The 25,542-nt window shown below is 30.4% G+C and overlaps 1 protein-coding gene across 5 annotated transcripts in view; it reads right to left on the minus strand.

Moving 5' to 3' along the window:
* The window catches only part of LOC107454836 (uncharacterized), a 41,926-nt gene extending 24,572 nt beyond the window's left edge, over positions 1-17,354 (minus strand). The window contains exons 1-7 of one of the 5 annotated variants that reach the window (XM_043050342.3): positions 17,070-17,240; positions 14,106-14,256; positions 10,322-10,371; positions 7,065-7,177; positions 5,394-6,856; positions 5,256-5,300; positions 1,232-1,329 (exon numbers count right to left, since the gene is read on the minus strand). In XM_043050342.3, the coding sequence (XP_042906276.2) occupies positions 1,232-1,329; positions 5,256-5,300; positions 5,394-6,855 (1,605 nt within the window). In that variant the 5' untranslated portion in view covers position 6,856; positions 7,065-7,177; positions 10,322-10,371; positions 14,106-14,256; positions 17,070-17,240. Of the gene's footprint in view, positions 1-1,231; positions 1,330-5,255; positions 5,301-5,393; positions 6,857-7,064; positions 7,178-9,204; positions 9,305-10,321; positions 10,372-14,105; positions 14,257-17,069 lie in introns of those variants that run through there. The other 4 variants (XM_087156019.1, XM_043050343.3, XM_043050341.3 and 1 more) reach the window with 4 other exon arrangements.
* Between the last annotated feature and the right edge of the window lie 8,188 nt (positions 17,355-25,542).

Consider the following 25,542-nt stretch of genomic DNA (forward strand, 5'->3'; position numbering starts at 1 on the left):
AGAGATATTACATTATAGTAGATTCCAAATCACTAAGACATGATCCAAGAAAGTGCTTTAAGTAGAAGCACCCAGACTTCAGAATAGAGAATCAGACCTTGGCCCATGTCATGGTAGGAGAAGAATATAACTGTTAACTAATGGGGCTGCTTATAAATATAATATCTCATAAATTAACTTGAAACTATGTTTGACGAAATTTTTCTAACAAACTTCTATTTAAGTAATTCATTATAAAACTACATATTAGATTTTGCATTAAGATTTTTGGGGAATACGTACCAGTCTTACTCACGCAAATAAATTGCATTGAACAGTAATAAAATGACATTGTAATGAATTTATTTTATATTTATCAAAAAAGGTAATGAAAACATGAATATAAATTTGTTGAAAAACATGAGACAATAATAACAGATTTTACAATTGTAATAAAGAAAGAGCAGCAAAAATCTATGTGCCTAGAGCCATATAATATATTAATCCATCTCTAATTCTCTCTTGAACTCATTTCAATAAAAGATTTACATTATATGTTTAATTATTATAGTTTATATAAAGTTACTACATCCTTCCCTAACTGAGGCGTAGGTAGGGTTTACAGTTCCTGAGGACAAACTCAGCTTTTGCACCACCTTGCATTATGTTGAGAGATTTATAGACACTTTAAAATGATTATGTAAAACCCACCACAATTGGCATTGGATAGGTAAATTTTAGGTAGAATAAGATTTTTCCACAAAAATTTTTTTTTTAAAACAATGTAACTTGACAACTTAAATAATTTTTAATTCAGTTTATAATTTAACAATATATGTTAATGTAGTTTCTATTCCATTTAAATGTTTTTGATCACATTTACTGTGTTTTATTTAATGATAAGGATTTATTCCAAGTGCATTTTATATTCAAAATATTGCTAATTTTTTATAAATACTTTTTTATAAAAAAAATTATTTTAAGTAAAGCAAACCATAATAATAGTAATAAAAATCATGTCCAAAAAAAGCTATGGGGCCCTTAATTTGCAAATAAAACTGGTGATATTTAAAAAGGGGAAACAGTTTATTCTGGAATTTATTTTCAAGTATTTTTCATAAGTTTTGCACCTCTCTAAGATTACACATGGGGACAGATGACCCCTAATGCCTCCCGTTAGCTACTCCACTGTTCCCTAATTAATTTCCTCTAGAATCTGAATAAATATATACTATATAAATATAAAACTTACATTTCCGTAAGATGTCCTGGAATTCTCTACATTAGAAGTATCTGCTTTTTTTAACTGTTCCAACTCCTGTTCAAGACGATGTACTACAGCAATAAGATCTGAGAAATAGGATACATTACATAAAATACCAGAAATAAAAATTAATTAAAAAGACAGACTCATAATAACCAAAATAAAAATTAAATACAGGGCTGCCACTGGGGTAATACTCCAAAAATAGTAACTTTAGTTGCTTCAGATATGAAAAAGTCTCCAAAATAGGTAAGTTTCCAGATGCAAAAAATAGTTACTAAAATTAGACATCCTCCTCAAACATAGTTCTACAATACTTAAACTTTAATAATAAAATCTAATGGAATTCTAGAAAAAAAGAAGAGAGAAAGTGGAAATACGGGACAAAAAAGCTTTTGATTTGTTATGCATGGTGCTACAGAAAATTATCCAATAGTAATAATTGTAAATAACAAATTATATTAATTATGTTTATTTAAAAATGCTAAAATAATAACTGAATGTTGAATCATAATTTTGTCAAAGGAATTATAAATTGCAATGTGTGAAATAAAAAATAGAATGTACAGAAATTAATGAGCATAACATAACTTAATTTTTTGCAAGAAAATGAATACTGCATAAGTGTTTTGATCAATAGTTTATCATTCTTTTGATATTTTTATAGAAGTGCTATGTATTAATAGAAAAATGTGCCATTTAAGTAAAATGAACTTTTAAATGAATACTGCTGGGAAATCAATAATTGTTTTCTTTAAAAGTAAGTTCTTTCATGTGTATTAGAAATATCTTACATAAGAAAAAATAAACTGTTAAAAAAAACTTAACCAGTTGTATGCTGAATATGAATTCAAAATTTGTGATTGAGATGATTGAATAGATATTAAATAAAAAATAAACTGAACAAATTTTAAAAAAAATTGTTTTAAAGATATTAAGCTTTACGTGTGGGCCAGTGGGGGTGGTGGTCCCAAGGAGTAAACTCTATAGAAAGGAGAAAATAAATCTAATACGCTTTCTAAAATAAATATAACATTTATGGAAATAAACGGCTAGTGTGGGATTAGACAAAATTGCGTAAAATGAAAATGCAAGAATAAAAATATGGTCTCAAATTAAAAAATATTTAATATTTAATACTTTAAAAGTTTTGCAAGTAATCACTAAAATAACTAATTTTTAAATACCAATATCACTAAATATAGTATTTCTTAAAACAGCTCTTAATTTTTCATTAAAAATATGCTCAGAATGAATGCCTGGACTAAACATGATAACACAGAAAAAAACCTAGGCAACAAAACTTTCTTATTATGTTAAATTAAATAAACTCTTGCAACTTTTGAAAGCAAACTCAAACAGGTCCAAAGGTTGTTTTCTCTGGTAATAACTCATGCCTGTAGCAGAAATGCCAACTGCTCCACTTTCTGTAAAATATTTTTTTAAGAGGTATACAGTATAGGACCCCAAATCCGGCACTCACGGGACCGACAAAATTCCGTATTTCGGAATTTGCCAAATTTCGGATCTCTTTGGGAAATTCCAATATGGCACCCATATATTACAATAATTCAATTATACTGCTAATTTCAGAAAATTAATTAATTCCAATAAATTTAGTTAAGTTTTGATCGTAGTAGGTGAATTTAAAACTGTCCTATCTTAAGAAATCTCATTAATTAAAATATAATCTATAGAATAGAAATAACAATACAGTGTAAAGTCGCGTATTCGGAATCGGTGGGACTTCCAGAAGTCCATATAATAGATTTTTCCGTACAATAGACCCCCAAGGTAAACAAAGCTTAAAATGATTCAATAAACGATCTGAATCTAAGAAGCAAAAAATAAATAAACATTATTCTTAAAGGGAATAATGTTTTAGCATTAGAATATCTAATCAATCAAATATAAAATATTAGAAAAAAAATATTATTGCTGAAAATATGGAAAACGAAAAAAATTTAACAGTTATGAAAATATTAATCCGCCATTTTGAACTAGAACGATTCAAGCAGGAAGAGGAAATTCATGTCATTCTGGAACAAAGCTTAAAATGATCTAAATCTAAGAAGCAAAAAATAAATAAACATTATTTTTAAGGGGAATGTTTTAGTATTAGAATATCTAATCAATAAAATATGAAATATTAGAAAAAAATATTACTGCTTAAAATATAGAAAACGAAAAAAAATTGACATATGAAAATAATAATCCGCCATTTGTAACTAGAATGATTCAAGCAAGAAAGGGAAATTCCCGTCATTCATTAAGGTGGGTAGGTGGAGGAGAAAAATTCATTTCCTCTTTATTTGTGAAAGAAAATAAGTGTAAAGAGGAGATCATTAAAGTTGAGGGTGGGGAAGTAACAAATTATTGTTATCTCTCCAATCATTGGCTATCAATCAAGCATAAAGGCGGGGCACGCTGATCGGGTTCTCTTTATTTTTTCTTCTGTGACTGAAAGAATGTTACCCCCTTTTCCCCCCGCCTCCTAAATATTACAAGGTATGGGGAAGAACGAATGTTTTGTTTTGCAAGGACGTGTATCCTTTTAGACCTATTCAAATTTTCCATTTTGACTTTTGACTCCCCCTCCACCTTAACGCTTGCCCTGTTTACCCTTTTCCACAGTATTTCTTCTTTCAATAAAAAGGTTCCAGGAAATGCCTCTCAGAATCAGTTGCGGTCTTTTGAAAACAAATCTCGCTCTTTTTCCTACATTCCAAGGGAGGAGCGTCACTAACGGTCACTCAATGGTTTTGGTAGATCTTCACTTCCCCTTTCTGGTGATTTATGGGTTCGATGCATAAATCAGAGGCTCAGTGCAAGCTAGAAAAAGAGAAAATGTGCCAGAAGACCTTTTTTTTTTTTTTAAGGAAAGGGGAAGATGAAGAGATGTTTGTTTATTTTGATTGTTAAAAAGTGTCCGGGAAATCGATCCTTCCGGGAAAGGGACGTTACACTGTATATATTTTTTATAAGCTAACAACAAATAATGATAAAAAGAAACAAGCTAACAACTAAATACGATTAAAAAAAACAAGCTATCAATTAAAAAAAAAAAACGAGCAGTTAATAACTAATAAAAAAAACAAAAGAGTATAATTTACATCAAGTAAGAAAAGCAGCAAAAGGATAGAATTCAGTTTGTATCCCACATGGTAGCTTCATTATCAAAACGGTGTGGCTAATTTATGGGCAAACTGGAGAGGGAAATGTGGGAACCAAGGGGTAAGAAGGGGGGAAAACCAGTAGAGCACTTGCAGAGCTGTCAAGATTGATTGATCAGTTTCTTCCAACTTGCTTTTCTTTATTTTGTTCATTGAAAATGCAGGTGTTTTTACTTTTCCCTTTCACTTTAGATATTTTAAACTGCTTTAGAAACAGATGTTTCCTTTGACACAGATTTTTTTTTCATGCTTTTTTTTATTAGAAAGATAAAATAAAGTTACTTACTTCAACAGAATAAAATTCCAAATCGAAAGAGAATATAAGTGATTTTTTTTTCTCTTATTAATAAAAATTTCTTTTAAAAAAAAAATTAGATTGAATTATGTGCCGAATTTCGGGTCCTGCCGAATTTCGGGATGCCGGATTAGGGGTCCCATACTGTACAAAAAAAAACATATCAGAAGAATTTTAGTTTATTTTGTTAGCACTTAAAAAGGTCATCGCAAGATAGCTATTGAATTATGTCTGTAAAGAATGGTAAAAAGAAACTTCATCTATAGCTCATATTTGTGGCATAATACATTCCACTGTAATTCCATTGATCAAATGAAGTGAAAAAAACAATACTTGTACATAAAATACCATACACACAGATGACTGTTCTTACCTGTAATGCAGCAAGAGAAAAAAGTCACTAATTAATTTTTAGTAGCTAATGGACATTTGGAAAAACATTTTGGAAAAAAAATTGTGGTCATTCGCTTACTTTTGTTCAAAGTCATTTGAGTCGCCTTTTTAGTTTTTAATGGCAGCCCTGTAAATAAAATTTTGCACTTACTTCTCACTTCATTTGAAACAATTCTTGCAGATTTTTTTGCTACATCTAAAAAAATTGATATATATTAGACAATATGCAAAATCAAACTAAATAAAAAATGAACTAAAAAAAAAATCTTGAATAAATCTCAATGCTTACTTGTCTTTTTATTTGGCAATTTTGAAGTTGGGCAGGATGATTTTGCATTACTAGTTTTGACAGTCTTTTGAGATTTACCATTTGAAGTACTAGGAATTTTTCTAGTCTGGGTGTGAGTGCTTTTGGCTTGACTTTGAGTGTGTTTTGCTTGACTTTGAGTGCTTTTTGCTTGAGTTTCAGTGCTTTTTGCTCGACTTTGAGTGCTTTTTGCACGACTAAGATTTTTCAAAACTGTGGAACTGCAACTTGGACCAGGGGGGTATATTATATTTGATTTTGAAAATGAACTGGATAAATTTGATACCTTGCTAGTTTTTACAGTCTCTCGTGATTCACCATTTGAAATACTAGGCCTTTTTCTAATCGGGCTTTGAGTACTTTTTACTCGGCGAGGAATTTTTATAACGGTGGAACTGCAACTTGGACCAGGGGGATATATTACATCGACCTTACGCTTTTTTGAAGTATTTTGAATTGAATAAAATCTTTTATCTTTGGACAGAGAATCAATGACTCGTTCCTTTTTCAATAGCGTATGAGTAAGTAGTTCATCTCCAGGTGGTAAATTAACAGCCCTTTCCTCTTCAGGTAGCGAAACAACAACCCTTTCATTTTCAGATATCAAATCAACACTTTCATTTTCAGATAGCAAATCAACTATCATTTCTTCTTTGGATGGCGAATCAACAACCCTTTCCTCTTCATCCTGTTCTTCATCACTAAGATACGGATGCACAGAATATATCTCTTCGATATCACTATTAGAAGTATCATCACTAATATTAATATTCTCTATGGAAGAATCCCAGTCAGTTTCCTCATTACCACTTTCTTTACCTGCAGACAGCTCACTTTTTTTTTTAATTAGAGCGATTTTGTTAAAGGCATTTTGATTTTTAAAAGTCTTATCACTACTACTTTTCTTACTCATTAAGCCAAAATGACTAGTATTTCCACTGCCTCTCTTACTCATTAAGCCAGAATGACTAGTATTTCCACTGCCTTTCTTACTCATTAAGCCAGAATGACTAGTATTTCCACTGCCTTTCTTACTCATTAAGCCAGAATGACTAGTATTTCTACTGCCTTTCTTACTCATTAAGCCAGAATGACTAGTATTTCTACTGCCTTTCTTACTCATTAAGCCAGAATGACTAGTATTTCTACTGCCTTTCTTACTCATTAAGCCAGAATGACTAGTATTTCCACTGCCTTTCTTACTCATTAAGCCAGAATGACTAGTATTTCTTCTGCCTATAGTCCTTCTCAAGTAGATTCTTCTATTTACACTCTGGTACTTAGAAGGTTCCTTTTTTCCAAAAAAACTATTATCACTTTTCCGTTTGTTATCAAAAACTGCAACAGTTTTTTCTTCTTGCAATTTTCTACAGGTTTTGCAGCTTAAAGAGTTTACTTTATTTGGGCAATTGTCAGTGCCTACAAAACATTTGGCAGGTGACATGCTATAAAAGTTAAAAAAAAAGACTGCAGTCAAAAAAATTATAAAACAGTTAACTCATAAGAAAATATTTTATGCATTCATTATTTTGAAAGTTTTATTTTAATTCATTTTCATTTAAATATTTTTAAAACAAAATGCTGAAATTTGTCACGCGATGGAATTCACACTATCACAAATGTTAAAATGAAATTATCTTAAACCTTTACTACCTTTTATCAGATTGCAATGCAAGTTGGTCTTATTCAAATGTAGTCCACAGTAGGCTCCAGGATTGGGTTCTTGAAGTCAAAAACTGATTCTTGAGATAATAAGAGTAAGATAACTGTAAAAAACTAAAGAATTAGCTGGCAAAAATCATAATGTATGAGGGTTTTTTTCATATAAATAATTAACAATAATATTATGGTAGAAATTATAGTTTAAAAAACTAATTAAGTAATCTGTGTTAATTATAAATTACAATTGATAACTTATAAATGTAGTAAACCAGGTTCAGAAATTATAAAAAATTTGAAATTTTAACATAAAACAGATATTTGTTATAATTTGTATATATTGTACCCATTTTTCATTCCATTTTCAATTAACTAAAAATATTATTTAAAAGGCCGGGATAGCCTTGTCGGTAGGGCGCTGGGCCCATGTCTGAGAGTTCGAACCCCGCCGGCCGAAGACTCCCCGCGTAGTTGGTGACTGATGCACGCTAAAATTCTGTCAAGTCGCAAAGTCCTCCATGTTCCCATAACAAATCGAAACCTCTGGGGGTACTGGATTGGAGATCGATCGTTCTCTGATTCAGGTCAAAGTTACGATCTGTGGATGAATGAATGGGCCTGCCTTATAAACTGGTGTGACGCAAGATGCGACAGAAGTTGAATTCTTGGCCATAGAGGGCGCCACTGAAAAAGAAGAATTGCACACTCTGCCTTAAATTTGTTCGGTTTCAACAAACAGTCTTGCCCGTGTGGCAAGTGGCATTAGAACCAGCCAACCATTATTTAAATTCTTCTGCAACTTTAAAGCAATTATGGTGAAAAAGAAAAAAGGTGGAAAATAAAAATATTTCCACTCTATACTTTCTAATAACTTATTTTCTTATGAAGCTTATTTTTTTAAAGAATATTTTTCCCCTTTCATGGCAAGCACTGAACTTTCGCTCTTTGCCTTCGAAGAAGCCAGAAGTGTTGCTCATTTTATGTAGTTAAATTTCTAGTAATTAAATTTATGAACTTTAATATAACTTAATCTAAAATACCAAAACTTGAAGTGAGCACTTAAAAACACATTAGCCACAAAATTGAAATTTTACTTGCCAGCAAAAAAAAATAAATAAATAAATAAACTTGTCTTTTTTTCAGAGGAAATGGAAGTAAAAATAATTATTAGAATGCATTAAGTTCTTTTCCTATTATTGGAATGTTTTATTGAACACAACTTTATGATAAAGTTTTCAGTACATCTATGGTAATTCATACAGGGGTCTATAAGTTAAGTATATTTACGCAATCAACAAGAGTATTTTTCACGCCATCTTCTATGCAACATACGTCGTATGTATGTCAAAATAGATTCTTTTCAACATTCATTATTTACAAGGCATAAATGTAATTTTCTAAGTTTTATCCATTATCATAAATGTTAAAACAGGCTCATGTCCAAAAATCACTAAACTTGATGCATTCACAACTTTTAAAAAGCTAGAATCAGGGTTGTTAATTTTTTGATGATTGATGATTTTAACTGTCATGTTAAAAACCCTAAATTTTTATGTAAGGATAATTATTAGCTATGATAATATGAAATATTTATAAATAATCATACAGATTGAATTACAACTGATCAATCATGTTCTTCAACTATTTTCACAATAAGCTCTCTTTTTTTAATAGACAATTGCTCTTGAAAACCCAAATTTTGGCATTAAAAATATTAAACATAATATGTAAAATTGCAATTCCTCCACTCTGTAAATTTTATTATTGAAAATAAAAATACAAAAAAGTCTTATAAAAAAACACTTAATCATCTTACTTATTACATATAAAACCAATTTTCATTTACACCCATTTTAACTCCTCTTTTCTCCAAAGAATGCGATTACAAAGAAATAGTTTTGAAGCTCCCTGTATTCCAAGTTCATTCTTCAGGTTCGTATGAATATGACCGAACTTGAAATTATTCTTTTGATTGATGCTGAGTGCATAAACTAGAATGTAGACCAACTAAAATTGTTTTCAAATATAATAAAATAACATGCAATTTGGACATTTATTCTAATAACTGGAAATTTAAATGTTCAATTAGTAGCCAGTGGCAGGTAGACTCTAATAACTTAATGGCCACTTTTACCTCAAATCTTATGAGTCTTTGATCGATATTGATAGTTCCATTTCATTTAACAGCTGTCACTTTTTCAAACTTTCCTTGCTTGGATTGTATTATATTTTTGCTAAAAAATTTATTTTAGAAATAATTTAAAGCTCACAAAAAGTAAATTCAACAATAAAAGTAATATAAATAAATGAAAAAATTTTATTAAACATATGAACTTAAAAAAAAATTTTTTTTTTAATATTTGGGGAGGAAAAATACCTTTAAATGAAGCATGTAAATTGTTTAAGAAATCTCCTTCCACGTGAATATTTTCACCACATATATTACATATATATACCCCCCCCCCCCCCCCCGTTGAGCAGCAGATCCAATTTAGAGTTTACGGCTACCAATGTGAGCGAAATTCGTATCATCCACACACTGGACATTTTAAATAAAATTTTATTTTTCAGACTCTCTCTCTGCATTATCATTAAAAAATTTTCAAAAACCGACCAAAAAGTGGTCGTTTTTTTATATTTAAATTAAGCTGCCAACTTTTTTATGTAGACTCATTAGTGTCATTATGTAGACTCACACTAAAATTAAGTGCTGTTAATTTTAGGTCTACTAATAACTATGCTAAATATCGAAAGTGACTTAATTAAACCTTTGAATTGATTGATTGAAAAATTATAAACTCAACTAAGCAAATGTTTATATTTTTTGTAAATTATAAGTTTACTTATCAGAGAATATATTATACTTATGATTTATTGGAAATATTCATGTGCATACAAGCAGGGGCACCAAAAATTCTCAAAATGTAATATTTCCTCAGAATAAAGTTTTTTTTCTTTTCTTTTCAGAACGAAATTTTCTTCGTATTTTTTTTTCTTTCTTTTTTTTAGTAAATGATCTTTTCAAAGTATTTTTGGAAAGTAAAGTTTAATAATGCTACAAACTTTTGACATTAAAAACAAAGAAAAATATTCATTAGATTTTACACAATTATTTTAACGAGCATAACTTGTTAAATCAAAATATATTGAATTAGTAATAATTTATTAAGCTATATCTCAGGTTCCACTCACAAACTTAACGAATTATAACCAATATATACACAAATTGATGAATTATAAGCAATATGTACCTGAATTTTCCCTAAAACCTCATTCGGGTGATAAAATATATTCTGCTCCCCTGCAAATAAGTAATAACAAATATTGAGAATCAAATAAAAATTTTATAAGTAGAGATCAAACAATTATTGGCAACTGGTTTAGTATTGCTTCAACTAAAAAATCTGCCTGAATTGTGGCATAAAAGAATTAAAATGAATATTCAGATTGATAATAATTAATAACTCATAGTTATTACCTGTAATATAAATTGAATAGTTTTAATAGAGCAAGTAATATTGATCTGAAAGTATTAAAAGTGCCATGTTTTTAGAAAAACCAATTAAGTTTCAACAATTTTGGCTAAATTTTTTTAATATTATATATAACATTAATCATAATTATAGTATATATACAAGTATTGTGTTCAATTTACTATTTAATGAAGTGTTCCCAATGAATCTTGTCTCAGGATATGGACAGTTTTAGTCAGATTTTGTCAGTTCATCATTTTCCGACAGGTATTTGATGTATCATACGAAAAACACCAGTTTTCAGCATTAAAAGTCCAACTTTGGGTAGAATGGCTAATACTATATGACGATTAAATAACTGCACATTTATTTAATTGACAGTACGTAAAAAGAAAAGTAACAAAATATTATGTTAAATGATGATATTGTATCAGTTGACATACATACTGAAATTGCAAGAAACATGTCACACCATATTTTTCAATGAGATATATTATTTTTAGCTAATTAGAACAAATAAATATTAAAAATAAATTTCTAAAAAAAAATGAACAGAACACTAGGTAAACTAAATAGAAAAACAAGACACAGGAATCTTTCAGTAACCAATTTCTCACCTCATTCATATTTCTATACAACCTAATTTTTTTTAGATGGCAATAAGAAAAATATCTGTGAAAAAATATCGAAGCTCTATAAATCAGTCGCTGGACCTATGCTATGACACCACAAAGGTCAATTAGATCTGAGCCTGGGGCTCTTCAATTTCTTAAAGTCAGAAAGACAACTTTAAAATCATATCCATTCTTCAATCTCAAATTGTAACTAGTTAGAAACTGAATAAAACATTTAAAAATAAGAGAAAAACTTACTTAAAAATGGTTAATGCAAATTCAAATACATTAAATATGCAAAATTGAAATGTCATTAGAAAACTTACAGAAATAGGTTTTCTTCCTTACATAATTAAAGGTAATTTTTAAGGAGATATTTAATTAATTGAAGAATATGACCCATTCTAAGCCAATATTCATATAGAAACTAAGGATAATATTGGTACAGGAAATGTCAGTTATTTGTCATAAGCAACTGCCATTGAATTTGTAAATTTAATGCCAATGCTTTGTAACAAAACTAGCCACAAAGATATTAAGAAGCAAATAATTTTTAGAGTCAAAAACTTTTATACTTGGAACATTGTTGTGATCACAATACGGAAATATTCCCTAGACCTGAATAACTGCAAATAAGAGCAAATTTGAAAAATTATTGCTTTGAAGTGAGCAGTGTGGCATCAGCTTAACTGTAACTTTGTATCAACTGTTTATGTTAGTTTCAGTTTCTGTATCTCGTCAGGTTGCTATTAAATGTGTTCATCGTGATGTCAGATCATACTCATCTATTTAATTATAAGTTTAAAGATACACAACCACGCATGGTGGCAGCGATAAACGAAAACAAAACTCGCATTCAATATTCTGATATTACATCACGACATCAGCTCCCGCATATCACATAACTCCGATAGAATCATTTTCATTTTTGATTTCGGCAGAATGGCCTAAATGGAAGCAAAGATTTATATGTTTTCGCACTGCTTCAGGACTAATTAAGAAGACAGAAGAAGAACAAGTAGATGCACTTATATATGTCAGGCGATAGAGCCAAAGATATATTTCTTTCTCTCAGTTTATCGGATGCAGGTAAAAAGAAATTTAAAGACGTTCTGAATAGCTTTGACACTCCTTTCGGCGCTAAACAAAACATAATAGTCGAACGTGCTCAGTTCAATCGGCGAATCCAAAAAGAAAGTGAGTCTGTCAATGATTTTATTACTATGTTATATGCTCTTGCTGACAAGTGTGAATATGGTAATTTAGATGACAAATTGCTTTGTGATCGTATAATTTTCGGTATAAAAGAACCTAATACGAAACCTTATACCTTAAGCGAAAAATTACAACTTTATTCTGAACTTACTCTGCAAGCTGCAATTGACAAAGTACATCTTTCGGAATCAGTTAAGAAACAACATTCACTGCTAATTGAAAATTCTACAATAACGCTATTAGTCAAAAAAAGAAATACATTAAAATAACTAATGCAGACAAAAGTAATTTTCATGATTCTAAAAGTAAATATCAAGATTCAAAAGCTAATTATCTGAAAAAATTTTCAAATGGTGTGGTAAACAGCCACATGCACAAAGAAACGGCCTAGCAAAAGACTCAAATTTTACAGAAAGTGCAGGAAAAGAGGACATTGGGATGTTTGTTTATCAGTATTAAAAGAGTCAATGAAATTTGTGATGCTGGTTTAGTAGGACTAGTGGGAAGTACACAAAACACAGATGAGTGGGTTGCTCCTGTTAAAATACTAGGAAAATGCATCCAATTTAAAATTGATAACGGTGCTGACCATTCTGTTATTCAAAGCAATATTGCATTCAGAGTACTAAAACATGCGAAAATAAAAGGTACAGATAAAGTGATTTTTGGCCCCGATAAAACATCCTTGAATTCAATGGGATAACTGCTTGAAAATGTTGAATATAATCGAAAGAAGTGCTTAGAAGAAATTCATGTTATTGAAGGACACCAAACATGTTTATTAGAAAAACCTGCAATAAAAATTCATTGGACTTGGACCCAATATCCAATTTCAGTCTATGCTCAACATTACCAGTTTTAATCCTTTTCAAGAATTTCCCCGATACTACTTTTGGAGAAAACTTAACTAGAAATATGGAGAATGCAAGAATTAAAGTTTTTCAGAAGTAGAAAAACCTACTGATTGGTGTTCTCCTGCTGTTATAGTACAAAAAAAAGATGGAAGCGTATAAAATATGCGTCGACTTTACAATCTTCAATAGAAGCATCAGAAGAGAATGGCACCCATTGCTCGCTCTTCTGATTCAACAGAATACAATTTATCACTTTTGGCTGGAGTGCAGATTTTTTCAAAATAAGACAAAAATTCCGGTTTTTGGCAATACCTCTTGATGAACAGTCTTCGTATCTCACAACATTCATCATACCCTTTGGCAGATTTCATTTCTTACGCCTACCATTCGGAATAGCATCTGCTCCAAAACATTTTCAACGTAGGATGTCGCAAGCTGTAGAAGGTCTTTAGGATCTGTGAATTATTTAGCAAGATTTATTCCACGGTCTTTAGACATTATTCCACCTTTGATTTCTGTGTAATACAAAAAGAATAAATTTGTTTGGAACTCTCCATAGGAGAGTGCACTAAGGAAGAAGATGAAAGACATGTTATCTGAACATATATTTACCACTTTTGAAGCAAACAAGCAATCAATTGTTACAGCTGACGCTCGTTCTCAGGGATTAGGAGCCACACTATGTCAAAAACATGATTCTACATTCAAAGTGGTAGCTTATGCACCCAGAACTCTAACTCCTATTGAAGAATGTTATGCTCAGATAAAAAAGAAGCCTATGCAATGCGAACATGGGCAATGCGAAAAATTTTCGAATTATCTAATGGGTACCAAGTCCCTTTCGGAGACAGATCATAAATCTCTTGTCCCAATACTTACTAGAAAATCTTTGGATGATTTAACACCTTGTCTATAATGTATCAGAATGAGGCTCATGAGATATTCTTTTGACGTATTCCACATTCCTGGAGAAAATCTTTGTGTAGCAAACGCACTATCTAGAGCACCACATCAACCAGAAACTCCAAATCTAGAATTGGAAGACGAAGTTGAAGCTTTTATCAATCAAGTCATAGAAACTGATCTGATATCTTCAGAGAGACTTTCTCAAATAAAACTAGAACAAGAGACTGACTCAACATGTAAGATGATCAATTATGCTTCTCACAGTTGGCCAGAGAAAAACAAGATAGTACCAACCTGTCTACACTTTTGGCATCTAAGATATGAAATCTCCATACAGAATGGCTTGTTAACGAGAGGAAACCAAATAATCGTGCCAAATAGACTACAACAGAAATATTGGGCAAAATCCATGAAGGGCACATGGGAAATAATAAATGTTGAGCTTCAGCAAATTCTACAGACTGGCCTGACATCAGTAAACAAATAGAGAAATTAGTTCGTGACTCTCCTTCATGTATACAGGAAGCTAAAAACTGTTTTGAACCTTTGAAACCAAGTAGTTTTCCTCAGAGACCATGGGAAATTGTAGCTATGGACTTATTTAAACTCCTAGCAGAATGGTATTTATTAGTAACAGAATTTTAATCACGTTATCCAGAAGTGGCAAAACTGGATAGTTTAGCATCAAAAGAAGTAATTTTATACAGCAAATCGAATTTCACCAGACATGGAATTCCAGATCTTGTAAGATCAGATAATGGACCACAGTTTGAAGTTACTAGAACAGCTGAGTTTCAAGACTTAATATGGCAAAAGTCTATGCTCTTAAGCACATTACTTCAAGCCCAAGGTATCCTCAAAGCAACGGTTTTGTTGAAGCAGAAGTGAAGAAAATTAAATTAAGATTCAAAAAGTCTAAAGATCCTTACTTGGCTATATTGAGTTATCAGACGACACCTTTAAAGAATGGTTACAGTCCTGCTGAATTGTTGATGGGACATCGACTACAATCAACCTTACCTTAAGCAATTTCACTAGTTCAACCGAAGCTCTTTCCGAAGGAGATAACAGAGGTAGCTTACCAGAAATTACCGATCCAGATCCTGCAGTCTTACCTCAGAAGAATGATGTATCTCAAAAAACTGTTGTCACTTGCCCTGGGAGAACTCCGAAAAGACTAAATATTTAAAAAGGGGGAGGTGTGGCATCAGCTATGTTAACTGTAATTTTGTATTAACTGTTTATGTTAGTTTCAGTATCTCGTCAGGTTGTTATTAAATGTGTTTGTTGTGATGTTAGACCATGCTCATCTATTTAATTATTAGTTAAAAGATACGTAACCACACAAGCTAAGCAGTGTTTGGATGATTTTACCTTTAAGACAGAAAATGATACTGGTATTTCATAACTGTGATGTCACAATAGGCATTACATATTTCCTAGCTTTTAAAGTTTCTTTAATTTCTTACTTACTTTTTTAAGTCATTCTCAATTGAACAGTACAGGGGTCTGTCTAGGTTTTTCTGAAAGGTACCTATTTTGCGAAAATTTTGACATAATTTGTGAAAAATTAAAAATTATATTAAAAGTCAACACAAAAACATGGTAAAAATATAGATTTATCGTTTCTTAAGGGATACAAAAATAAAATTTTAAGAAGAAGTATTTTGTGAAACTACCGTTTTTCCTAAAGTTGAATTTGTGAAACCACCGTTTTACCTAAAATTGAATTTGTGAAGGTACCGCTAACCGGTAGTAAATTCAGCCTAGACAGACCCCTGCTGTAATTACATGATATCAATTAGTTAATTTTCATTAAAACTTATAGAAAACAAACATAAAATATTTCATTTTCTTATCAATCAATCTAACAGCTAAATTTTTATTTTAATACTATTGTAGACTCATTAATTCCCTGTTGTGCCTCATCAAAAACAAAAATCTATTTCAAACTCATTATTCTTAATTTCTTACCACAAATATATTTCAGTTACATGGTTATACTAATTCTCACAGTTGGCAATTCCCGATCACCCAAGTATTTTCGAATCAAATATTGATAATGGGGTTGGGTTTCTTTTTTGGCTATGTTATCTTTCGATTATTCGCCAACTTTGGATCTCTTCTCCATGTTCTTAACAGTCCGTTGGGAACAAATTCATTCATTTTCAATTTATGGCAACTGGGGGTGCTCTTTTGGGCCTCCAGTTCCAACCATTGAATATTAATCTCAACTAAAAATTCTCTGTTGATCCCTTTAAGAGATTTCCTTTCTTCATTATTTTTATATTTTAAATATGGAGATTTTTAATCTACTAATAATTGCTTAATAAAGTAAATAATCACTTAACAATCTTACTCATTTCTATGTGATAATTATCATATTACATCCGAATTAAGATGCATATGTAATCGCCACAAGTCAATGATGATACTTCAACGACCACTAAAATATCAGTAATGGCGATCGCCGCTATTACTGAAATATTTAAAATGGCGATCACCGCCATTATAACAACCATACATTATTAAAATGTTAAACATAATATTTTTCACTTATTTTAACCTAAATTAATACAAAATAATGAAAAGAGTGTGAAAAATATGCTTCTAAAAAATACTACGTTAAAGGATCTGAATAGGGGCTAAAAATTTATGCAGGCCTTGGATCTCATTTATTGTTTATCGGCCGGCCATATGATTATGACAGTTCGCCCCCCAGAAAACAATAATGATATGGACGATAAAACGTACATATTCCAGGAAGATTTTTGTGGCAAAAAGCATTTTTTAATTTCCTCCTTAGGTGTTTCAAAACGTTGTTCAAAAAATAATCATTAAAGGAATAGATTAATTAAAAAAAATGATAACATACAACACAAAGACAGCGGACCATCATTTTAATTCAAAAATGAAAAATCAGTAGATCAGACTAACCTGTTTTAATAATTAAAATTGTCGACTTCGGGAGACGTTGATTTAACGAGACCGTTAGAACAGAAACCAGAACACATCTGTTAGCGTCCTTTTGTAAAGTGGTTGATGGAGATCACTGACGGAAATTTTTAAACTCTTACCCGCAAAGCGTTTATAGCTCACTTGTCATGAATTTCAGGATGGTAAATAGGTTTAATGGAGCCCTCGCACTGCAACACTCGAATACGCCATCTAGGGAGAAGACGTGCTCAATGTCTGGAGCATTCCTTTTGACTCTCCTCTTCTGTAAACAACAATCTCGGACTCTTGACCTGCTAGACTTCCGGTTAAAAGGATTACAACTGCTTGTTACAGCTTATTCTGCAAAGTGACATTCTCGAACAGAAAATTTTGTTTTTAATAAAGGAAATAAGTTTTATGATTTCTGAGCTCAAATTTGCTGTATTTCATAAAATATTAATGTTATTAAATAATTCTGGTAAATTTGAAGTGAAAATTTGTTTTAGTTATTAACAGATATATTGTTAAAAAAGACGACATGGTTGCTAGATATAGAAAGAACTCGCTTTTTTGGCACTCCCCATTTGGCCCCTTTTTACTTGTTTATTACTATTTGTTCATATTGCAATCGATGCACTATCATACGGTAATGTTGAAATATTGTTCTAGAAGTGAGATTAAGTTCATTTTGCAAATTACCATTTAGGTTTTAAATTTTGAAGTTGTTATATTGTTGACAAGGTAAGAAGAGTTTTATATAACGATTATTTTTTTTTTCAGATGATCATCTGTCGGTCTTATGTCGTAAAATGACAGTTCTTCAAATGACGATTCTTATAACGATTTTTTTTAAACACAGATAATAATAAATCAGGTAACAAACTCACGTATTCGTGATCGCAACACTCGAATACGCCATCTGGGGAGAGACCGGTTTCATGCCCTTAGCCCTTCCCTCTCCTCCTCTTTTCAGTTGTATAGGAATGTACTACGATATTTTCCCTTTTCTTAATATTTTTCCTTTTTATTTAATAAGAATATTTTTTAAAATTTCCATAATACTTTTCTTTAGAACAATGTTTAATGTAGTTTTCAGTTCCATATAGTTTTTCAAGTTAAAAGACTTCAATCTATATGAAAATCAAGAGAGAAACTAACGTACTTCCTTCCTCTATGACTTTCCACACGCTAATGGGGAAAGCATGTGAAGTGTTGCCATAGGAAAAGAGTTCTGCTCTACGCCACCTGCAGCCCATTTCGATCGCCAATACAAGAAATACTACTCAAGAGAGTCTCAAAACACATTGATCACGTGATGAGCCAAATGGCTTCAAAATACACCGAAAACAGTAACCCAAAAGTGTAGGCAGTAAAGAGCTTGCTGTACACCCTATTACAATCACCATCCATAGGAATGTATTGCTATGTTTCCCCTTTCCTTAATAATTTTTGTAATTAGATCATCAAAAATACATTTTAAAATTTTGCATGAAATTTACATTTGGCACTATGTTTATTGCAGTTTTCAGTTCCTTATAGTCTTGAAGCTACTTTTGAATTTGTTTGAAAACCTAGGCACTAACTGACAGGTGTCTATCCACACGCTAATGGTGTAAGTACGCCAAGCGTTGCTGTTGGTAAAAGGTTCTGCTATGGATGGATGATCGTGTAAAGCTAAGGGTGGTGGTGCTAGTGGTAAAATTGCTCTTTCAAGACTTTCGGGTTACTGCTTCCGATATATTTTTACGCGGCAGATTGAAAAAACGAGCCATCATATAATTGAATCATATCTTTTGTAGTATTTCACATGTACCGAGTTCTTTCTTTCAGCCTTTAAACTTCAGCATTATCATATTAATATTATAATCATTAGAATATTTTCTAATTAGGCTAACTTAAAAAGATATTTTTAAAGATATTTTTGGCGACATTTTATTCAAATGTAGCCAAATAAGGGATAAAATACAAAACATGGCAAACCTTAAGAATTATTCACAATGAGATATTAACTTTCCAAAATTTGTTTAGGCCTTACGACCTCTGAGAATCAATACATATCTGAAAGCTCTTATGAATGGTGCAATTATGTTTAGATTTGAACCTAAATTACAATAACAAAACTGCATAGAATATTAGGCTTGTTCACACATCGCCTTGTAGTCATAACATAAGCGGAGGGATACACCGGAAATTTTCTAAATTTCTTCCGGTTTAAGGACGCTCGTTATTGTTTACATTAGACCACCCATCCATACCATAGCCACCGAGAGTCATCTCAGTAGATTTGTGACGTCATCCTCCGAAAGTTAGCGAACCTTGAGGTAACGTGGCATTCAGATTCATATTAAAAGAAAACTATAAAAAATAGTTCAAACTTTTGGGCGAAGTAAAATATTTTTTCTTTAGCTAATTGAATAGCACTTAAATATTTTTAAGTTTTGAATTTTTAGCTGTTTATTAATCAATCTTATTTATCACTGTATAACTCAATAAAATGAACATGTAGGAGGACTGTTTGATCCATTTCATGAAGCATTATTATGTGTATTTCATAACAGAAAATGATTTAATAAGAACTTTTTTTTTCTTTTAGTTTTAAATCTTGGTTCACCATAACTGTTTTTAATATCAGTAGAATACCTTATTTAAGTGTACAATTTATTATTTTCTAATATGTAATCAAATATTAGATTTAATCATACATTTGAAGAAAATAAATTATACATTTTAATAATGACACGAATACGATACAAATAAAAATATGTCATATCATGACAGAAAAGGAACAAATAAAAAAAATTTAATTTTATTGGCACATTCATAAAATTTTTATTTTAAAATAGAATCGAAGGAACTCTTTCAGAATGGTATGATATACATTTAAATTCCAATCGAAATAATCCAAACATAAACACTGCAATTATTTACATATAAGCGACGCATATAATATTAAAATGGGAGAAAATAATTTAGCTAAGTAATTATTATAATGTAATAATAATAAATTAATTGTAAGTAATTTATCAAAGTATTTCGATCCTTAAGATTGCAAAACTTTAAAATTTATTGATGACAATCTTTCTTAAAAGATTTATTAAAAAATATCCCAAATTAGAGATTACTCTATAAAATTATTAGTGCAATATTTTGGAGCAGAAATTGTTCAATAATTGAAAACATTAAGACAAAAAAATATTGAATATCTTTATGAACTACATTTGAAATTGTCTACAAGTATTTGTTAAATCGTAATTTTTTAAAAATAAAAATTAAGATAGAGAAAATATAAAAGTGAAAGACCATTGAAGACGCTATTCAATATTTTATACAAAACTTTAACATTTGTCTTCAAATTAGTGTGAGAAATAGACTGGAATTGATTTATGATTAATTTACATTTTGTGAACCAACTATGGAGAAATGATTTTTGGGAGCGTCTACAAAAAGACGTAACAGAAAGCAATGCCGTGAAATCCAATCAGCTCGCTCAAAATCTCTTGGGGATACTACAGATGTAAAGAGAGTTTACATGCAAACGGGACTGTTGTTTAAATGAATGACAAATATTTGAAATTGAAGGCTAATCGCTTATCAGCTCTACACCACTGTTTGTGGCGTCACTAGAAGGGATTTGGTGATCTCAACGGTCATATTTCTTGGTGGCTTTGGCTATACGCCACCTGTTGTCCATTTCAACCACCATTAATCCTAGAGCTCTAGGCTGTTTGCTTGGCAGCCAGACTTTTCAATAAATACACCTATTTGATTGGCTGTAACCATCATCGTTTTCATCATTATTGCTTAATCGTTTTTTTTTCTGGCTCCTATCCAGTGGTCACATTTGGCATTCCTACCCAGTGGCGCACCCGAAAGTCATTTGGGGGGGGGGGTTAAAACTAATAACCTTAGTTTTACTTTTTATGAATGTTGAGAACAAAATATTTTCAATATTATTATTGTAATAAAGTTAAAAAAAAATTTAAATTGTGCAGTTATTTTTCATCAATAAATTAAATTTATTACGCAACGAACTGCTTATTAATTTTCATTGATTAAGAGAGATGGATTAAGTAAGAGCAAAGAAAAAATTTCTTACTTTAATTTTTGACTTTAGTCATTTTTTATGAAGTATTCAGAACAGTATCTTTAGAAAAAGTAATTTTTTAATAATATGAGACGCCTTGAATAACTTTTGATCTAATAATCGGATTTTCCACATACTAGGACTTCACGGGGTTCCACTTTCACGGGGGCGACCTCAAATATGCTAATAATTGGTGTATACGATATTTTAAGTTACGATATTTCATGTAGCCACAATCTAGAAAATATAGTCCGGATAGTTTGGCCAAGAGAATAGTCGAAAGTTTAAACTCTTTAATGTTCTTTTATTTAATGTTCCTTACCTTTTTGCGTTTTTCGCCATATCTGGAGAGCTTTTTAAGCGAATCTAAATTTTTTTGGCTCACAATTATAATTATTCATATTTATTATTATTTATTTTTTGTATTCTTCATAAATTACTTTAAAGAATTTAATGTAATATGACAAAGAATAAAATTTGAACTTAATCGGTCGGAAGGTTTCTGAGAAATCAAATTTTAACGATACGCCTTTTAAGATTCAATTTCTCAAAAGCTTTTCGTGCGATTTCGTGCAAATTTCGCATTTTGCCTCATAAAATTACTTTCTTTAAAAAGATTTACAATTTGTATACCTTGAAATTCAAAACTTTTCTACTATTATTATTTTAAAATATAAAAAAAAATAATTATTTAAAATTATTTTTTGCATCGAATTATCGTTTGATGGATGGTGTTTTCTACACTAGGGAACGCTGCAAGCTCGGTACCGCCTAAATTTTCCGGTTACTGTTTCCGCTGTATTTTAAAGCCATTTGGCATCATTGTGTTTTGAGATTCTTGCAAACAATGTATTTGATTACTTATTACTTGTGTTTACAATGCTAACAATACTGGTGTTTACAATGCTAAAAGTGTTAACACTAACGTAAGATGGCGCACAGCTTGCAACAAGAACAAACAGTAATAAACTTATGGAAAGATGCCAAATCAAGACTGCCAAAAAAGCGAGTTATTCAAAATCTAGCAACCATGTCACCTTTTTTAATAATAAATAACAAAGTAACTAAAACAAATTTTCACTCCAAACTCTCCAGAATTACATAATAACATAAATATCTTATGAAATACAGCAGATTTGAGCTCAGAAATTATCTAATTTATTTCTTTTATTGAAAACAAATGTATCCGTTTGAAAGCATCGCCTTTCAGAATAACATGCAGTAAGCAACTGTAAACTTTTTAACCGAAACTAGAGTAGGTGCCGAGCTCGAGATTGTTATTGTTTAAATTTCTATTGTAAACACCATTCATAAAACAATTTTATAATTGTGTGCAATAATTTTTTAAATCACTGTCGAACAGTTTTTTAGACATAACATGGCGAAATATGCAAAAATAAAAATTAACATTAGGGAGTCCAAACTTTCGATCGCTCTCCCGATCTAGTTATTTGGGACTACTTTTTCCCGGATTGCGGCTTCCGCTCATATTTTGCTGGTTAGGAATTCAAATCAGTCGAAAAAAGGTAAGCTTACTCAGAGAAAATACGCTTTTATGCCTTTTTTTTAAAAAAAAAATCCATCCATTAGATTAAAAGTTATTCAGGATGTTCTTTCTTTTTTTTTCTCCCTGTACCCGAGAGCTAGGCCGTTTAACGTGTCTAGTGAAATGGAATTTTTTAAATATGATTTTAAAATCTTGAATGTGAAAAACATGCGTGAGTTCTTTGCTACATGTTATAACTGGCACTGTAGCCATAATAGGCCAATAAGATAAATATTCACGGGAATAGCGACTCATTACAGAGGTAAAGAATGTCGATAGCACTCACTGTTTTTTTTTTTTTTTTTTACTCCTGAAGATGCCAAAAATCGACTCCACAAAATGAACTGATCCATCATCCATCATGTTTTGATAAATCATAAAATCTTTTCAAGGATATTATTTTTATCACAATTTTCTGCCATTAATAATAATTGAAATTGATCTATTAAATTTTATGAATTTAGTATCATTTAAAGATTCATCCAATAAAAGGTGGTTCGTTTGAAGTCTGCAGGAATATTATTCAATGTCTGACAGTGCGTGGCTTAGTTATTTGAATACATTATAGTTATTTGAATCGTTTTCTAAGTAAACAAACAAACAGCTAGTTAAGCGGAAGTAACTTCACCCGGTCCGAAGGAACTTCCGCTACATCGCTATAACCTTCTTATTATTATGTTTTGCATTAGATTTCCAAACATCGTTGGCGTTTTCTCTTATCTTGATAACGTTTACTGTTTGGAAATTTAAAAATATGTTTCATTAAATCGAAATGAGCTTTTCTATTATCACAAGTTGAATGATGATGGCAAGAAAAAATTGTCATTAAAAATAATATAAAATATATATTATAGAAAAAATAATATTCAGTTGTCTGATCCTTTTTCTGGAGAGTTATTTTAATGTTTTAAATATAAAATACAATTAAGAAAGTTAAGATATGAAATAAGTGAAGATATATTCACCTCGCAGATATACTAATTATTCATGGCATTCTAAAAACATGCACAGCTTAAAACTTGTAACTTTTTGATATGACATTAAAAGAAGTACAAAATGTAGCTTTATTGTAAATTTGTAACAGAAATTTTATTTTCTTTAGAAAATTACGCTTCATAATGGAATTTTTTTTTTCTTTCTTAAATAAAAGCAATATCTTCAATTCCCGCACTCAATCAATCAAAAAAAAAAAAAAAAAAAAAAAAAAAAAAAAAAAAAGAACAAGAGATATGTTACTTCATCAAATTTTCTTAAAATGCATTTATTTTATTTTTCTTTAGGAAGTTTAATTGTTTAAAGCAGGGGTGGTCAACACTGGAGCATCTTATGCACCACCTTTAGTGTAAAAAATCCTGAACATGGCAATTATTAATATAAATTTTATGTCAAGTCAATAAGTGCTACCGTATTAATGTTGTTCATTGAATTATTACATGTACAGTAATTTTTTTTCTAGATCAAATAAAGCTGTACGTTAGTAAATATCACAGATGTTATCTTTAAAATCTTGAATTGTTTCTAGTGAAATTTAAACAATGGCTAACATTTAACCAATCACAATTTTTTGCTCATCATTTTTATGTATTTAAGAGAGCAAGAAAATAATAAACAGAAAATTACATTTAATTAATTTTTTTTTTAAATGAAATAATTTTACAATTACAAATAATAAGGAGGAAACTTAAAAGGATACAAACACTAATGTGATTTCTGTATTGTTTTAATTTTTACTAATTCTTTTATATTTAAAATTTAAAAAAAATTTTTTTTTTTTCAATTTAAATTAAGTTTGTGTGCCACATAAAATGCCACCTCTGGTTTAAAGTAACTTTATTTTTTATATGTCAAATATAGCACACACGAATCTGAATTATTTAGTGTTAAAAGTCATGTTTCTCCATTCAGATATTACCTTAAATTTTACATTACATTATGGGAACATACCAATTTTATTTTAAATTACGCTTATGAAATCTTGGAATTTAAAGAATGAGAATACTCGATATATTAGAGAAAAAATTATTTTTGGAAAAATTTTAAGAAAATATATACAGAAAAGTTCGTTTTGTTCAGATTATATATTTTTTTTTATACTCAAAATTTCAGGAGAGGGATAGCATGGGCCCTTTGCTTCATCACTGAGTAGAAACAAATATAGCCCATGTTAAAAATAAAAAAAAATAGTGTAGAGCTTTATTCTGCAATAAATCCAGGTAATGTTTGCGTATAGATCTTTATATTGAGTTATTTAGAGATTTTAAAAACAAACACACTTCAAAGAACCTTTATTGGCGATCGAAATGGGCTGCAGGTGGCGTAGAGCAGAACTCTTTTCCTATGGCAACACTTCACATGCCTTCCCCATTAGCGTGTAGAAAGTCATAGAGGAAGGAAGTACGTTAGTTTCTCTCTTGATTTTCATATTGATTAAAATCTTTTAACTTGACAAACTATATGGAACTGAAAACTACATTAAACATAGTTCTGAAGAAAAGTGTCACGGAAATTTTTAAAAATATTTTTATTAAGTAAAGAGGAAAAATATTAAAAAAAGGGAAAATATCGTAGTACATTCCTATATAACTGAAAAGAGGAGGAGAGGGAAGGGAGAAGGGCTAAAGGCATGAAACCGGTCTCTCCCCAGATGGCGTATTCGAGTGTTGCGATCGCGAATTTTTTTTAACTTTTATGTATTCAAAGAACCTTTATTTCCTTTTTTAACTTTTATTTATTTAAAGAACCTTTATTTCTTTTTTAACTTTTATGTATTCAAAGACCCTTTATTTAACTTTTATGTATTTTTCCTAAAAATGAATTTTTCATATTAATCAACGATGATTGAA

Source organism: Parasteatoda tepidariorum, chromosome 12 (genome assembly GCF_982258835.1).
Source record: "Parasteatoda tepidariorum strain Cologne lab strain chromosome 12, Ptep-v5.0, whole genome shotgun sequence".
NCBI classification, from domain to species: domain Eukaryota; kingdom Metazoa; phylum Arthropoda; class Arachnida; order Araneae; family Theridiidae; genus Parasteatoda; species Parasteatoda tepidariorum.